Genomic DNA, 17,313 nt, shown 5'->3' with positions numbered 1-17,313 from the left:
AGTTGAGAGGCCTGCACAGGCGTCTGTCCGAACCAGCCCCGCCACCCGGAGACCCAGCTGAGCCTGCAAACAAAGCTCCAGTTCCTTCCCGCTGCTTTCCCAGAGCCCGGCCAGCTGGTAGACAAAGGACACACGGGGGGCACTTACCAGACTGGTTTGCCATGCTTCAAAGGAAACGACAGGACCCCCCAGCAAAACAGTGTGAGGTCCTGGATGCATGAAAAGCCAATTAGCTTAATGAAGTGAACCATTACAAGCTCCCGAGCTGCCTCTCCCCACGCTCTGGCCCAGATACTCTCCTGCCCAAGCCTCAACAGAGACGCTGCGTGGGCCAGCCCTGGGCCGCTCGGTAGCTCACCCTCTCTTGCTGGGAGGGAGCAGGGGGACAGACGGCTGCGGACCAAGGAATCCACCTTCACAAATGCACTAACTGGCCCTCATGTGCCGGAGGCAGAGTGTGGGAGAGCCCCCAGCTCCCCTCCCCTGCCTCAGCCAGGGAGGCATGTGGGGGAAGCTGGCCCTCCTGCTGCCTGAGCTTTCCTGCTCTGTGGGTAAATAGGGGCTGCCAGGCCAGCACCATTTGCTAGTAGCTGAAGCAGCTTCAGGGAGGGAAGAGCTCACTTTGGAGTGAGCCCAGCATTCCCCAGGCGGGTCAGTTGCCAGAAGGGGACCAGGAGAATAGCTCCAAACCATCCCAGGCCAGGGGCCTGCTTAGACAGCCCCACACGGCCCTGGCCACGCTGCCAGAGCGGTGCAGCTCCTGCTAGTCTCCTTGCTCTGGAGAGTGCCAGGCCCTGACCTGCAGCACCAGAGCCCACAGCAGCAGGGTGAGCTTGGCTCCCATTTTACACCTCCCCTTCCCTGCAGGGTGGGCCCCAGGGCTCACCCCCCCCCCCCCCGGCTGCTGGTCCCAGAGTGGGAGCGTCCCCCTGGGGTTGTTATTTCGATGGGGACAGCTAGTGTGGCCGATCAGCCAGCCTGGGACCGCGCGTGGTCCGGGCTGCTGCCTGGGCTTCCAGCCGTGCACAGCCAGGGGCCCATGAGCAGGGTCCCTCCGCTGCCCAGGAGCTCTCCGCAGGAGGGAAGCAGCTGGGTGTTGGTGCCCGGAAAAGAGTGTGACAGCGGACGCGTGTGTCTGGGGAGGAGGGGGGCGTTGCCAGTGCAGGCTGCAGGGGTTGCCCTGACGGGCTCCTGCCCCCAGGCCGCTCAGAGGCAGCCTGACAGAGCCAAAGTGGCGGCGTGGCTGGAAGCAGCTCTGGGCTCCAGCGAGAGGAAGCAGCAGGGCCGTGCCGCCCTCCCTCCTGACCCCGCTGATGCACCCTGGGGGCACGTGGGAGCTCACACAGCCGGCTTGGGAAAGGGCTGTTTATCTCTCTCCCTTTCACCCCTGGAATTCACAGGGGCTGGGGCCCGGCTCCAGCCCTTTGATCTAAGGAGGGGTCAGTGTTTTCCACTCGAGCTCCCCGCAGTGAGGGAGGGAACAGGATGTTGGTGGCTGCAGCTGGGCCACCAGGCTCTGACCCGGGTCCCTCTGTAAACATCCCTCATGAGAAACAATCCCGTCCCCAGCCTGGTGGGAACGGCAGCAATGGGAACGGGTGGGACACGTCTGTCGCACTCTCCCTCTGCTGGAACCTCCCTCCCAGCTGGCCCCGGCTCAGAGGCTGGCTCATGGCGCCTCACTTCTCCTCCCTGTGAGTCCAGAGTAACTCAACTGACTTTGCTGGCTGAAATCAGTGGGCCAGATACCACGGTGACAGGGGCTAGAACAAGATCTCAAGAAGCAGTATAGCCCAGCACACAGACCTGGGACGCAGAAGACCTGGGGTTTATTCCTAGCTCTAGCTTGCTGGGTGACCTTGAACAAGTCATTTCCCTGCTCCGTGCCTCAGTTCCCCCAGTTAGAATGGGGACAGGACACTGACACTGACCTCCTTTGCACGGCTCTCTGAGATCCTCAGGGCAGCTCGAAGGGGAACTGCCTGATCTTGCCTATACTGGAGAATTCCTAAGGAACTGTGGAAGGGCACAGATCGGAGCCTCTGCCCTGTCGCTCCCCGTCACTCTGGCAAGACGGCCACATGCCCCAGAAGCAAGGAGCACATGGCAAACCTAATGGGGCTCTGAGCTCGGCACCCTGGGGAACATGTGCTGACAAGTTCGCCACCTTTGGCTGCATGCGGAATTGGGTCCTTAGTGCTGCACGGCAGGGTTCAGGGGCTGTTGCACCCCAGCTGGGGCTGCCCTCCCCCACCTCCCAGCTGGTTTATTACTGGTGGGGGATAAATCGCTGCAGCTGGGAAGCAGCAGCCAGGGTGCCAGTGTCCCAGGTGGGCACTCTGCTGCTAAGCCAAGGCAGGGGCTTGCCCCAGTGCATCCCAGTTTATCCCCTCTCACATTTCTGACACCCTCTCCCTCAACCATGGGCAAGCAGATATTGCCTGCCTCTCGCAGGGGGCTGTGGGAGTTGCACATGGGGCGATGGATCCGGGCTAGCGGGGGTCTCATGGGGTGGGGGGACTCAGCACATCCTGAGGGGCAGGCAGAACTAGATTAAGAGAGAGGGAAATGGGGCGGAAGAGCAGGGAAAGCTGCCTGGCTCCGAGATCACTGGGACAGAATCCTTTCCCCGGGGAAGTGCTGGGAGCCCCAGCAGGATGGGGACTGGCTGCTCCCCAGATCTTCTCGGGCAGCTTAGCCCACTGATCAGGGTGTGTCACTGTCTGCCACAGCGGAGGTTAGCAACAGCCTGGCCTCGGGCACGCCAGCTGTAGAGACTCCGGTGTTGAGCCCTGGATGGCCCCAGTGCAATCCCTTGTGTCTTGGCCAAGACGGCGATGGACTGGGCACTGGGGGACCAAGCTCAGGCCTTGGGCCTCCTCCGAGACCCCGCGCCCTCTAAAAGCTTGTCTGCTGCTTCAAAGGGCTGCTCCTAACCCACAAAGCCCTATGAACTGGCAACACCCTTTGCGTTGCCCACGTTCTGAAGCGATCCAGGGACCTGGCTTCCTCCCCACTCACCCCTCCCCCAAGCTGTGTGTCACCTGCAGAGTTTCCCGGAGATGATTTCTGATTTGCGTCTAGGTCATTAATCAAACTGTGAAATAGTGAAGGGCCAAGAGCCACTCCCTGCAGGACTCCACTGGAAACACACCTGCTCAATGATGATTCCCTGTAAACAGTTATATTTAGTCAGTTTTTAATCCATGTAATGTGGGCCAGGTTCATTTTATATTCTAGTTTTTTAATCAAAATATTGTGCAGTATCGACTCAAATGCCTTGCAGAAGTCTAATTATATTATACCTTTGTCAACCAAACATGGAATATAATCAAAAAGAGATATCAAGTTAGTTTGTCATGATCTATTTTCCACAAACCCATGTTGATTGATATTAATTATGTTACGCTCCTTTAATTCTTTATTAACTGACGAGTGGATCAGCTGTTCCATTATTTTGCCCGGGATTGATTTCAGGCTAACAGGCCGGTAACTACCCACATTGTTCCATTTCCCTTCTTAAATATTGGCACAACATTAGCTTTCTTCCAGTCCTCTGGATTTTCCCTAGTGTTCCAAAAGTTCTGGAAAAATCAACTTTAACATTCCAGATTGCTCCTCAGCTAGCTCTTTTTAAACTCTTGGTTGTAAGTTCTCCGAACCTACTGATTTAACAATCTCCAACTTTAGTAGCTGCTGTTTAACATCCTCCTGAGTTACTGTTGGAATGGAAAGTATTTCTTCATCATCTTATGATATACCTACATCATCTGTCTTTTTCCCAAATACAGAAGAGGAATATTTATTGAACACTTCTGCTTTGTCTGCAATTCTACCATTTCCATTTAGTAATGGACCAATACCATTTCTAGGATTCCTTTGGTTCCTAATATACTTAAAAACCCCTCTACTTATTGCCCTTAACTGTGCCGGCCATAGATGCCTCCTTGTGTCCTTTTGCTTCTCTTATCAATTTTCTATAATTCCTAGCTTCTAATTTATATTCATTGCTATCAACTGCCCCCTTTTTCCATTTGGTATCTATTGTTTTGGTTTTTTATATATATCTGCTTTTGCTTCAAATTAATGGCTTGAGACTTGGTTTATCAGAGATTGCCTTACACTTCATGATCATCCAAGACAGCTATTCTCCACATTAATGATGCAGCTGGACAGACCAGGCATGGACCACTCTCTGCAGCAGCCTTCCATTTATCAGCTCCATAGGGTGATGGAAGGTCTATGCCAAATCTATAAAGCCCTTGGAAAGAAAAGATGCTCTTGTGGCTAAAGCCCCTGATAACGTGGAAGAGAAGCCCTGGAAAGCCTCTGCCATGGATTTCATAGAGAGCCCATACACCATTTGCTGCAGAATGGCTGCGCGGGAGCAGCACGCAGGCAATGCTCCATGGTGATGTTCTCTAGACTGGTCTAAATCCAGCAGAGAATGTGACAATTCGGAAGCCCTGCCTCCCAGCCTGAAGTCACTGATTTTCACAACGCACCGGTGCTGAAGCCTCTTCCCCAGGCTCACTGGGACACGGCCAGTGAGCAACATCAAACAATGCCATGGGCATGTTGGTGACACCGCCCACAAGAGGATCTCCAAGCACTTTACCAATGTCTGGTCACTTGGCTGCACAGCCCCCATGTCGGCAGATATTAGTGTCCTCGGTTTACACATGTTCAAACTGAGGCCCCAGGAGGGGAAATGACTTGCCCAATGAATCAGTGCCAGACCTGGTGCAGAACCCAGGAGTCCTGACTCCCAGCCCCTGCTGTCTCTCCTAAGCAGACAACCCGGCCTTCCTCGTGTGGAGCGGGGGAGGCCGCTGGGCTCTTCCCTCCGTACTAACATTAGTGTGTGGGGTTGTGTAATTCCTTCCACCAGCCTGCCACTGCCCAGCACCACCTGCCCCCAGGGGATCTTCTAGCCCCACCACTTCCCCCATCCTTCAGGCATGAGGGGCCGGGCACGGCCGGGTGTCACTGCCTACCCATGGGGGGCAGAGGCTTGGGGCCATGTAAGGGGGTCCAGGGGACGGGAGGCCTGTGGTTAACGGGGCTGGCAGCAAGGCAGGGCAGGGAGCTCAAAGGCTTGTTAGCGGGAGGAAGGCAGAGCCCATCCTGGGGCGAGGGTGGAGAGTCTGGGGGCTGTGAGCTACGACTGCAGGGGTGGCTGGCAGACAGGGAGGGACAGGAGGCTGGTGGACACCCTGAGGTGCTGGTGGAGCTGGGACTTTTCCCGCCTGTTTCTTGTGGCTCAGGGAATCCTGGGCAAAGCCGGAGGCCTGGGTGCTCAGCCAGTGGGTGCGGTCTTGATTTCACCGGAGACCCTTTCATCTCAGAGAGGAGCTGGAGTCCAGCAGACAAAGGGTTAAGGTCCCTGGAACTGGTGCCAAGTTACCAGCCCCCTCTCTGCTCTCTCCCCCTCCCCAGCCGGTGACTTTGCTGTAACCCTCACGTGAGGGGCTGGGAAATGTCCCTGGTGCGGACGGGGAGAGGAGATCCAGCCCGGGCAGCCTGCAGACCTAGCCCAGCAACACTGAGAGCAGGTAAGTGCCAGCAGGCCCCGGCACATGGCTCTGGGTCCTTTGGATGGGGCCCGGTGGGTGCTGGACAGTGCCCAGGATCCAGCAGCCTTGCCAGGGGCTCGGCACCCTGGCTGCCTGCGCAAGGAGGGAGGTTCAGTGTCTCAGGTCACGGCGCTTCGCTCGGCTCTCTGCTGGGTTGGGCCTGCGGCTTTCTCGGCCGCTTGGCAGAGCTGTTGGCGCTGGGCAAGCAGCCCAGGGATGAGGGGTTTGGAAATATCCCTCACTGGGAAGCCAGGCCATGCCATACTGGTGCCCAGTGGCCCTTGGCAGGTAATGGCTACAGAGCTGCCGAGCATTAGCAGCATGAAATCTGCTCCAGCCCCATCCCCTTCGCACCTGGGCATGGACCAGGGGATGGCGGCTCCTGTACAGAGGGAGGCAGGTTCTCGAGCAGAGGGAAGTCAGGACCCCACCCCCTCAGAGGATACCAGCTACAGGTATTTTACTGCACCCCTGGGACCCTGACGCTTGCTCCCCACCGTGAACTCAGCCTGCCCTGCTTTAGGACAAACATGGCCCTTCATGGTGTCATGCTCACAGGCCCGTCACTGACTGTAGCTACAGCTTATCCCTGGCTTGTGGCACATGAGCGGCATCCCGGTTACCTGGGAATTGTCCCGCTGGCTCAGGGTCTGTCTTGGTGGCTGACAGTGGCCTCGGGTTGGGGCTGGCCCCGGACAGGCCCCAGGCACAGCCTGGCCTTGGGCTGGCTGGTGCGAATGCCGCGTCCCCTGTGCTGCAGACCCAGTCGCACCCGTCCACGATGCCCAAAGCCCAGCAGAACGACGCAGGGGTGAGGCACTGGAGCCCTGCTGGCATCTCAGACGCTTGCTGCAGCCGCACGAGCCCATTGCTGGGGGCAGCCGGGCACAGCACGGACCGAGTGGGTTCTGTTCTGGGAACCTCCCCCCGCCCCAGGGGGAACAAGTGGCCAGCAGTGGCCCAGCCATTCACATGCCTTAGCTGGGCAGCCCCTGGACAGGCCCCAGGGAGGCAGGATTCCTGGGTTCTGCCCCTGGCCCTGCCACCGACTTGCTCTGTGACCATGGGTAACAGACACCCGCCCCTCTCCGGGCCCCAGGTGTAAAGTGAGGAGAGGGAGGAGGCGTGGGTTGTTCCTGTGGTAAGACACTAGGAAGCACAAGGAAGTTGTGATAGTGAAAAGCCCTGGCTGGCACCCCCCAGGGTACAGCTCTGTGGGGTGGGGTGGGGGCAAAGGGGACACTGGAGGAGGGGAGTCACTGACTGCTGGGGTTGCAAAGCTGGCTCATGGAGCCTGTTTGGCTGCAGGGGCAGGATGGTTATGGATGAAAGCCAGTGGGTCCCTGAGCGCGAAGGCACCGTCTCCACCAAGCTCCTGCAGAAGGCGGGTGCGGCCCCATTCGTGCCTGCTGGTGAGTGGGGGCGAAGGGGTGCTGCTGGGAGGGCAGCGTGCCCCGGGACCCAGCGAGGGGACGGCCTCAGGAGCTGCTCCCTGGAGGCTGGGTGGGGATGGACGGGGGTGGCAGGACCGGAATAGCAGGGCTGTGGCAGGTCAGATGGGAGCTGCGGGAGCTTTCACAGCACCTGCCCCACAAGCTGCGTGGCCACGAGAGGTGTGAAAAACCCTTCCCCAGCCGAGCCAGGGCAGCTCCTGGCTTCCCACAATCGCTGGGTGCAGAGCGCTGGCTGGCATGTGAAATGGACCCATCCTCCGAGCCCAAGGGAGGGGAAGAGCTAGTAACTACCGGGCCCATGTGCTGACCGGCCCCTGCAGGGGGAACCGTAGCACGGACGGTGCTACGGGCGGGGGCTGCCGACGGGAGCAGGGTAGCACAGAAGCCAGGAAGAATCAAACACACCAAAAGTACCAGGGAGGCCCTTGGCCAGCAGCTCACACCGCAGCATCAGCCTCCTCAACGCCAGCTGTGTGCCCCGGAGAGCCTCCCAGTGACCCAGCTGCCATGTGCTCTCCCACAGGCATTGGGGGCTTTGCCCTTGTGGTCGCTTATGGCCTCTACAGACTGAAGGCCAGAGGAAAGATGAAGATGTCTGTGCACCTGATCCACACCCGCATGGCTGCCCAAGCCTGCGTGGTTGGAGCCATCACGCTGGGTAAGTGAGGGCTGGGGTATGCTGGGGCCAAGGTGTACATGGGCTGTAGCCTAGGCAAGCTGGGACCACAGACGGGGGCTGCATTCTGCTAGGCACCGAAACCCCCGCCAGGGTGGTGGATTCTGCAGCCGCTGGATGGTGCGTTGGCATTGGCCACCTCTTCTTGGGGCCGCGGCCTGAGTCACGCAGAGGAAGAGGGGGGGTCACTCAATCGGAGGAGTTCACTTGAAATTGGTGCCAGGTAGAAGGGACTCCTTTGTCACACACAGAATTGGGCCATGAAGTCCAAGGTCCCTGCCCTCACGTACAAAGGGAGAAGCTTTGTCCACACCCAGGGCTGCTGCTGAATATCACCTTGGGCACCTGAATCACCCATACAATAACGGGGCTGCTTCTGCAAGCAGCGTCCCCTTTCCTCCACCCTGCTGGAGAAACCTGCCTTCCTCCCCTTCCCCACCATGGCTTGAGACAATGCAGCCCCTCTCTGCCAAGATGTGTGGAGGGGCCAGCGGGCAGGGGGGCCAGGCAGCGGGGGAACATCAGCCGGGCGAGGACAGCTGTGCGGAAAGCTGATGGGCCCCAGTGAGCTCTCTGGAGCGCGAGTTAGCAGCTTCCAGCAGGCCGAGTGCATCAGCCCAGGTGCAGGGCCAAGGCCACAGCCGCTTGGAAAAGCTCTCCTGATGCTAGGGCCCTGCCCCCTGGCCAGACTCCAGCTCGGAGATCCTGTAGCAGTTCGCTGGGCCTGAGTCTCGTTTATACTGCAAGCCCTTGCAGCGAGACTTGGGCAATGTGATTTGGGGGCCGGAAGGGGGCGTTGTGCCCATCCGGTCTGCCCTCCTGCATGGCCCGAGCCGGAGCGTTTCAGCCAGTGCCGCCTGCAGCGAGGCCAACGGGGGCAGGTTTTAGAGACACCTGCGTCAGGCAAATCGCCCGCAGCCTGGGGGTAGCTGCGTTGGTGGCCAAGGGCCCTCGTGGTTCACACTTTACAAGCTTCTGTTCCCAGTTGCCCCTACGGGTTCGGCTGCCAGCTCCTCGGGAGTGGGTGAAGTGATCCACAGCGCTCCAGGACAGACAACGCTCTGGAAATACAAGTTATTTGTGTGGCATGTTCCTGGTGCCACTGTCCCTGTCCCTTTCCCTTTCGGGCCTGCACGATGTCACGGTCTCTCTTGCAGGAGCAACCTACACGGTGTACAAAGACTACCTGCTGAAACGGGCTGCAGACAGAGCCCAGAAATAGCCCAGAGGAAGCTGCAGCGTCTGAGGGCCACAGCACAGCGATCTTCCCTTGGCGGAACCTAGGTCCCTGCAGCCCCGCGCTCCCTGGGGCTGCTGTTGTGTATGGAACCAATCCTGCTTTCACGGTTTATAAAGTTACAGGTAACGGGAGGCTCAGCCCCGTTCTTGGAACACACTTTCTGAGCTGGTCAGTAAGGCAGGCAGGCAGTGCAGGGCTCTAGGGGGCAGGACGCCTGGGTTCTAGTCCCAGCTCGGAGGGAGAGCAGCGTGGCAGCTAGGCAGAGGGTGTGGGCGAGGGCTCAGACTGTTGCATGATGGATGAATGGTGCTAAGGTGAAGGGAGAAATGATGCCCGTGTGCCGAAGGCCGGGGCCTGCGCTCCATGCCCTGCTCTACATCTGGGTGGCCTGGCACTAGTGTCTCTGAGCTGCAGTTCCCAGAGCCGGATTAACCTTTTGTGGGCCCCCATGGGGGCAATGGAGCAGGGTGCAGTGGGGTCAGTCCCTGGAGCGAGGGGCTGGCCAGGGGCATGGCATGGCAGGGATGGCTGCGCTCCGCCCAGCCCAGTGCAGGGAACTATCTACAAACTGGCACCCACAGCTCTTCCCCACCCCCTCACAGCCCAGCACCCACTGCCCCCCAGACACCCCTTTCCCCATACCCTGCCTCCCGGCCGCACTCACTGGCTCTGCTGGGAGGTGACCGTCTGACGGGCTGAGCCGACAGCACAGCCAGGGCTGGTCCTGGGGCGGGGAATTGCTCCAGCCCCTCGGGAGTGGTGCAATCAGCCAGGCCAGGGCCCACTTGCCTGGAGGGGCCCAGTCAAGCCCTCCCCCACCCAACTGGCTGAGACTGGCCATGCTTCTGCACCAGTCCCAGGTGGCTCAGCTCCCGGGAGACAGGTGGGGCCCCATGGATGGTGGGAAGCATAGACTGCCCGGAGCTGCACTGGGGTCTGGCCGGGGGGCAGGGCCAGGGGATGAAGAGGAACAAGTGGTGGGTGGGATGGGGTGGGGCAGGGAGGCTGGCAGGGTCTCAGCGCACAGGGCAAGCAGAGCAGGCTGGGGCCCCTTCTGAGCATGGGCCCGGCTCCATGGCGCTATTGTAAACCTGGCACAGGCAGTTCCCCCAGCTCTGAAACAGGGTAACCACCCCATCTCCTCTCCCTTGCCCCGGTTGTGGTCTGGGGCGGAGCTGTGCCAACAAAGGACTGCCGCAGGGCTGGGAGAGGTGCATGGCAGGGTCCTGGGCCAGAGCCATGTCATGGGACTGAGATCTCCATGGAGAGAGAACAGGGCTCAGGGCCCCCACAGGCTTGTTACCAACATGCACTGAAGCCAGGCCAAACTGGTCTCCTTGGAGCCGAGCCCTCTCATCCAGCCCTAGGCAGCCATAAGACAGAGACCTGCTCTGTTAGGCAGCCCTGCTCCCCGCTGCTAGCATAGGGCCAAGGGCCATGCTCACAGCCTGGCACAGCGCACAGGTGCCTGCCCAGAGGACAGGAGCTCAGTGCTGCCGCCGGGGGCCTGACATCCCAAGGACTTTCCACCTTGCCTCAGCTCAGGCCAGCAAGACCCACATGAGTGAATAAAGCAGGTGCTCAGCTCCGGCTGGCTCCAGAAAGCCCTGGGAGCTGCAGACAGGGATGAGGATGGGACTCTGGAGGGGCCATGGCTAGGGCCAGCCCAGCAGGAGGTCGGGGCTCCAATATGAACGGACACAGGGAAGTGCAGTCACATGGAGCTGGAAAGAGACCAGGGACCAGCACAGCGTTTGCTCCACGAGACCAAACCCAGCAAGTTGGAGGGTGAACAGAGGCAGCCCCAAGCAAAGGCCCCAGGGTATGCGGAGAAGAGGTACGGCCTGAGCAGGGGCAGTGCCGGCTTCCCAACACTGACCTGGGGGGGCAGCACTAGGGCTGAGGGGAAACGGTCAGTGTCCACCATGGGCCATTCAGGGACTGGCCTCTTCAGAGACTGACAGGAGATGGGACCATTACTGTGCCCCTGCCGGCTAGGCCGGAGAGAGTGCGGGCTGGCTGGAAGCAGGAGACTGGAGTGTGATCTGGGGGAAGGCCTGTGACCGAAGGGGAAGGGGACATTATGATTTGCAGAGCTACGTTGGAAGGCAAACACGAGAGCACAGGCCCTGCACAGTACGTATGAGGCAATAGCCACAGGGCTGCCGAGAGAGTCTTAAGACTAGCACACCGGCGATCCCCCAGCCTGGGAGCCACAAGCTGCAGAGATGGGAGCAGTGACCCTGCCAAGCCATGGGGGTGATTGACACTAGCGCATCCTGCTTGTTGGAGAATCCACAGGGGGGCTGCACTGAAAACTGCTGAACCCAGCACACACCTCCCCCCAGAGGCAGATGGGCCAGAGGATGGGTGCAGCTCACAGTACAGAAGCAACGGTCAGTGGGTCCTTGCTCCTGTGCTGGCTACTGGCTCCAGGGGTCACTATGTGGGCTCTGAGCCAAGCATCTCTCCCCTCTGGGCAATGAGACCCCCCGGGACAGAGACACACGCCAGGGGAGAAGGGTTTTATTCAGTCTTTACAAAGCTCAAAAATAAACTTGTACAAAATAGAAATAAAAATCCAGACTGTCAGGAGGTCCAGACTCCCGCCACCCGTTCCCTGCAAGGTCACTAACAACCCCCCAGACACAGGCCATCCCCCTTCCTGGGCACCCCAGGAGAGGCTCTGTCTTCCCCCACCACGAGAAGCCTACGCACATCACTGGCTGCAGGAGCTTGGCGGCAGCTCCCAGCTTTATCAGAGGCAGAGGCAGGCGGCTGAACCCAGCATGAAACCCCTGCACGAAACTTCAGTTTGTCCCTAATGCCATGTTCACTAGGGGAACACGGGTGTGGATTAACCCCTTTGGGCCTGGAACTGCCACGCACGGCTATAAAATTCATTTGTACACAGCAATGGAAGTGACAGGCTGCAGGGGACCAAGAGTGATATCAGCCATGTCCATATTCTGTCTGTCTCGAGTGCAGACTCCTGGCCTAGGGAGGCACTGAACACACACAGCCTGTAAGGTCGTGGGTAAGGGTACTTCTGAGGCCTTAGCAGAAGTGCCCAGCACATGCAGTACCAGGGCAGCCGGACTGCGAGGGAGGAGATGTTTGCAGGACGATGAGGAGGGGGAAAGAGCTGGGCCGGCAGACACTGGAGCAGTCTCTGGTTAGCCTCTGCAGCAACATGGTCACATGGGGTAGTTCAGAACAACATCCTGCTTGGCCAGCTCCAGCAACATAGGGTCGTCGAAGAACTTGCTGATGCTCACGTCCTCGCTCAGGCCCTGTGGAAGGAGAAGCAGCAGCGTGAGCTGGAGAGGTAAGAGCCAGCAGAGCTCCCAGAGAGCTGAGCAGCCCACCCTGGTGCGTTCAAAGCCCTGCTGAAAGACCCTGGGAAACAGTGCAGCCATTCCAGCAGCAATGCAAGGGATGGCTCCATGCATAGGGCAGCATACGGAGTCCAAAGCACAGCTGTGGTGCAAGGGGCATGCTGGGTCCTGTGAACTGTGCAGATAGGGGAGAAGAGTCAGCAGAGTAGGCGAGGCTGCTGCTGGCCTTACCTTTCTGCGCCTGGTCTTGATCATGAACTCTCTGGCCAGGTGAGGTGCTGGCTGGGGCTCCAAGGGCCGGATGACGATACTCTTGTCCAAGGGGTCTCCAGGCACTATCTGAAACACAGGCCAGGAAGTCAGCATGGGAGAGAAGAGCCCCTGAAGGATCCTGAGAGCAACCCTCAACTAGAGCAAACCGGGCGAAAGCCTAGTAAATCCGAGTCCTGGTGACTGCAGTCACTGCCGCTGACAGCCAGTCTGCCTGTTCTCCGTGTGGGGCTAGGCAACTTAATCTTCCACAGCACCACTAACTGTGCCTATGGGTATGACAGCAACACGGCTGCAGGCCTGCTCAGTTATTGCCTCCAACAGTCCCTGAAGGGTTAATCTTGGCTATAGTCAACCTCTTTCGGTTGGAGCATTGCCACAGTGACAGCCAGTGGAGAAGAGGTGTTTGCAGAATGCACTAAGCTGCGTATTGGTTCCCAAGTGTCACAATGAGCTTTAGGAAGGTATACACGGGCCGATTTGTTGCTGATTTAGTTGGGGTTGGTCCAGCTTTGAGCAGGGGGTTGGACTAGATGACCTCCTGAGGTCCCTTCCAACCCTGATATTCTATGATTCAGTCAAAACCAGGAAGGGTTTTGTTTTCTGAAACCCAAGGTGCGTAACCCGTCTCACAAGCGTGGAGGCCAGCTCCTGAGCCTAGGCCCCAGGACCTTCCGTAACGTGCATGCCAACCATCAAAGGAATTTACTCATCATTGCGGAGATACGGCTGCCTGCTGGCAGCTCCCATTTGAATGGAGGTGCTGGCTCAGGGTTCATTCTAATGGGAATTTCCAAGCTAAGGAGTTAACAGTCCAGCCTAGGAGTCTAATGTCTGAGGTGCCCGTTAGGAGGGAACTATTGCCTGCTCCTGCTGAGGGGGGACTTGCAGCCCCAGTGTTTTAGGCATCTCTACCATACCAGTACGGTCTGGGGCCCACAGCTCAGCCGGCACTTTCACAGAGTAGAGAGGCACTGAAACAAGTTCTTTAATAGTTAACCGCTGAGGCGGAGCCTGTGCGCTCAAGGGCTAGTGCCCTGCACTGCAGAAACCGGGATCCCAGTTCCTGGCCCTGGTTTCTTGCTCCCTGAGTTGAAGGGCTGGGAGTGGCACTGAGGCAGCTTCCTGTGTCACCAATGAAGGACCCATTAGTGCCCATTAAGCAGCAGTGAAAGGGATCCCATCCAGACCACATCATCCAGGGGGAAGCTGCAATATGGAGCCTCCTGGCCTAAGGCCTGGGACTGGTCATCTGGCTAGCAGCAGTAAATTTACAGCTAACATACAAAACGGGAAGGGAGCAGAGGCTCCTCCCAACCCCCGAGGGCCTGCAGTCATCCGTTCCCTTTGCTCGTGTGCACAGCGAGGCTGGTGGGGCACAGGCCTTGAACACAAAATGCCCCCCCAGGCTCAGACGGTGCAGGCACTCACCTGCCAATGGTGGAAGACGGAGAGAGAGAAAGCTTGTCCCTGCGTGTGAGTCCTCAAGTCAGTCTCAAACCCAAACGAGTCAATGGCTGGGATAAAGGCTTTGATGGTGTAAAGCGGGGACCCTGGGATTGGAGCGTCCTGAGTCACATGACCTCTGGCGAAGAGTCACAAAGAATTAACCTCCCACATCTGCCTTTGAGGCATCATCTGTTAAAACATCCCACTGACATTACCTCTGTTCACCCCTCCACTGTGAGCACTGCAGGAGAGAACCACATACACAAAGGACTGAATCTGATCTCGAGCACCCCCTATGGCCGAAGTGGGGGCTCCCCGAGACACCCTCGCCCCTGCATCAGGGGGCAGCTGAGATCCGCCAGAGAAGGTTTCATGCAACGCCACTGGAAAATGAACACGGTGACTGCACATATTGCAACTCTGATTTCCTCACATGGCTGCCACCCCGAAGGGACATCGCTTCTGGGCAGAGTCGCCACCTCGCACCCCCCCCCCCCCCCCGAGGGCATCCCGCGGAGCCATGGGCTCCCTGCAGCTTACCTCCGCCGGGCCAGCACAGTGTACACTGCAGACACACAATCAGCAGGGGCCTGGACCTCCACAAAGTAGTACGGTTCCATCAGCCGAGGAGTGGCCTGGGAAAAGGAATGGGAAATAGGACGCCAGGCACACACCAAGCCCAGGCCCCAGGTGTTCCTATAGGCCAGGAGGGAGCACACACGTGTGAACTGGAGATGGACAGCACTGTGGGCACACATGGGAAGGACCAAGAGTTACTAGCGGAGGGATCCTGATCCTGCTGGCCAGGCTCCTGACCTGCTGAACGCCTTGCAGCGGATAAACAGAACCTCGTGGAGCTGCTGCATGTGTCTGGTCTGTTCTACAACCACCCCAGAGCAAACCCACAGAGGGAGGATCTCGTCTTGGCTCAAAGCATCCAGGCTGCTCCCTCCCGGTCTCAGCAGGCCAAACACAGTAATGGACCTGGAGATGGAGCAGATTCTTGCAGGTTCCCAAGCAGACTGGGTTTACTCTGTAGCACAGGAATGACACTGATATCGCTGCGCCTGCCTCTTCCTCTGGGGACTGGGAAGATTAATTGATGAATGAGTTGATTTAGGCTGAAAACGTCTCAGGGCAGGAATTCACCACGCACCTCCGCGGTACTTACCACCCACCCACACAAACCCCACAGTTCCACACTGCCCCTGAAGGAGACAGAAGCTGTGTTAGGCCCTGGCCTCACCATGCCCAGCACAGGCCTTACCATGAGGAAGGCGGAGTACACAACCCTCCTTGCTGTTGGGATAATTTGCCCTCCTCCCCGGTGCAGCGGCTCCTGAGCGATCACAGCGTCCAGGATCTTAAACTTCACATTGCGGATCACTGAGCGTGGGAAGGAAGAGAGCAGGGAGTGACTGACGCCATGGCTGGAGGAAGTTCCATTAACAGCGGAAGGCTAACCCTTCCGCAAAGACCAGCCCAAACCGCACATTCTCAGGGATCATCACGCCCAGCACAGACACATAGCTTGGGTGCACAGGAACAGGGGAAAGGCCAGTAGGGACCACTCTGATCATCTAGTCTGACTTCCTGTGTAACACAGGCCACAGAACATCTCTGCATTAATTCCTGTTTGAACTAGAGCACATGTTTTAGGAAAACAGCCAATCTTGGTTTAGAAGTATCCAGTGATGAAGAATCCATTATTTCTAGTGTAAATTTGCCTAGCTTTAACTTCTAGCCATTGGATCTTGTTACACCTTTGTCTGATGGACTGATAATGCACTCTTCAAAGTTTTGTTCCCCATGTAGGTACTTACAGATAAGGCTGCAAGTCTGTCACAGAGGTCACAGATTCTGTGACTTTCCGTGACGTCTGCAGTGGCCATTGCTGGCCACCCCCCAGCAGCCACAGGAGTTTGGGTGGGGGATTCAGGGCTGGGGCGCAGGAGGGGGTGAGGGTTCTGGATGGTGCTTACCTCAGGGCGGTTTCCCGGAAGCAGCGTAATCCCTCCGCTCCTAGGGGAGGCACGGCCAGGGGGCTCTGCACGCTGGCTCTGCCTGCAGGCACTGCACCTGCAGTTCCCATTGGCCGCAATTCCCAGCCAATGGGAGCTGCAGAGCTGGTGCTCGGGGAGGAGGCAGTGTGCAGAGACGCATGGCTGCGCTTCTGCCTAGGAATGTTGTTGTTTCCGGGAAGGCATGGAGCTGGGTAGGGAGCCTGCCAGCCCCGTCACCCAGGACCAGCATGGGTCCCAGGCCACATGCCGCTCCCACTCCCCTTCCCCCGAGCACCTGTGGTACTGCCCTGGGCCACCCCCCTCCCCAAGATTTAGTCAGGGATATATAGTACAAATCATGGGCTGTGAATTTTTGTTTACTACCAGTGACCTGTCCATGACTTTTACTAAAATACCTATGACTAAAACATAGCCTTACTTATAGACTGTGATCAAGTCATCCCTTAACCTTTTCCTTGGCCAGCTCTTTTAAAACTCTTGGAGACAAGTTCTTTGGATCTGCTGATTTAAAAATGTCTAGCTCTAGTAGCTGCTGTTTAACATCCTCCTTACTGTTGGAATGGAAAGTATTTCAGCAGCATATGACATCTGATTTTTCCCCAAACCCAAAACAGATATATTTATTGAATATTTCTGTCTTTTCTGCATTGCTAGACATCTAGTCCAACCTCCTGTATAACAGGCCACAGAGTTCACCCAGCAAGTCCTGTTTAGACAGCAACACACCTGGTGGTTAAACCAGAGCAGACCTTTTGCCCTGGGGCATATTATAGACAGATAATTTGGCTGCCAAAGGGGAGGAGAATTAATTCTTCTTGTTTTATTATTTGCATCTGCCTCAAGTTCTCTTACTTACACTCATCACAGAGGGGTCCTTCCCTTGTGCCCCATTGGAACCCCTGCACGATGCTGTCCTTCACAGAGCCCAGCAGGGCCTTATCCACCTACACAGAAACAGACACATTACAGATCAGCACTGCTGCATCCAGCTGCAGCAAGGGAAAGAGAGGGACCATTCTCAAGAGTGAATTCTTAGAGTAGTAGCATTGCTTTGCACTTCTAAGGGCACTCCAATCACGATGCAGATATTCTCTTCCTTTGACAGAGGGGTAACAATAAGGCAAAGAGCTCAGAGTCAACATTTCAAAATTTGGCACCTCGATCCATTAATCAAAGTGGCTTGACTTATGCGGGAGCTAAGCAACTCTGGATCACAGGGCACTTAAGCCACAAGTGGCTGGGCCCAAAGTCAAGGCAAGTCAGTGACAAAGCTGGGACTAGCCCAT

At 57.6% G+C, this 17,313-nt stretch overlaps 2 protein-coding genes across 2 annotated transcripts in view; one reads left to right on the top strand and one right to left on the bottom strand.

Moving 5' to 3' along the window:
- The first annotated feature begins 6,891 nt into the window (after nt 1-6,891).
- On the top strand, nt 6,892-8,928 carry HIGD1B (HIG1 hypoxia inducible domain family member 1B). Its single transcript, XM_077806506.1, has 3 exons — nt 6,892-6,988; nt 7,554-7,688; nt 8,864-8,928. Exons 1-3 carry the CDS (start codon nt 6,892-6,894, stop codon nt 8,926-8,928), a joined length of 297 nt encoding a protein of 98 aa, XP_077662632.1.
- A 2,528-nt stretch (nt 8,929-11,456) lies between these two features.
- The window catches only part of EFTUD2 (elongation factor Tu GTP binding domain containing 2), a 40,832-nt gene continuing 34,975 nt past the window's right edge, over nt 11,457-17,313 (bottom strand). Inside the window, exons 23-28 of the mRNA XM_077806129.1 lie at nt 16,884-16,971; nt 15,271-15,389; nt 14,544-14,638; nt 13,986-14,139; nt 12,516-12,623; nt 11,457-12,239 (exon numbers count right to left, since the gene is read on the bottom strand). Of these exons, the coding sequence (XP_077662255.1) occupies nt 12,144-12,239; nt 12,516-12,623; nt 13,986-14,139; nt 14,544-14,638; nt 15,271-15,389; nt 16,884-16,971 (660 nt within the window). The 3' untranslated portion in view covers nt 11,457-12,143. The remainder of the gene's footprint in view (nt 12,240-12,515; nt 12,624-13,985; nt 14,140-14,543; nt 14,639-15,270; nt 15,390-16,883; nt 16,972-17,313) is intronic.

Source organism: Eretmochelys imbricata, chromosome 27 (genome assembly GCF_965152235.1).
Source record: "Eretmochelys imbricata isolate rEreImb1 chromosome 27, rEreImb1.hap1, whole genome shotgun sequence".
NCBI classification, from domain to species: domain Eukaryota; kingdom Metazoa; phylum Chordata; order Testudines; family Cheloniidae; genus Eretmochelys; species Eretmochelys imbricata.
Note: the sequence above shows the minus strand (reverse complement) of the source record. Positions and strands in the feature narration are given on the sequence as shown.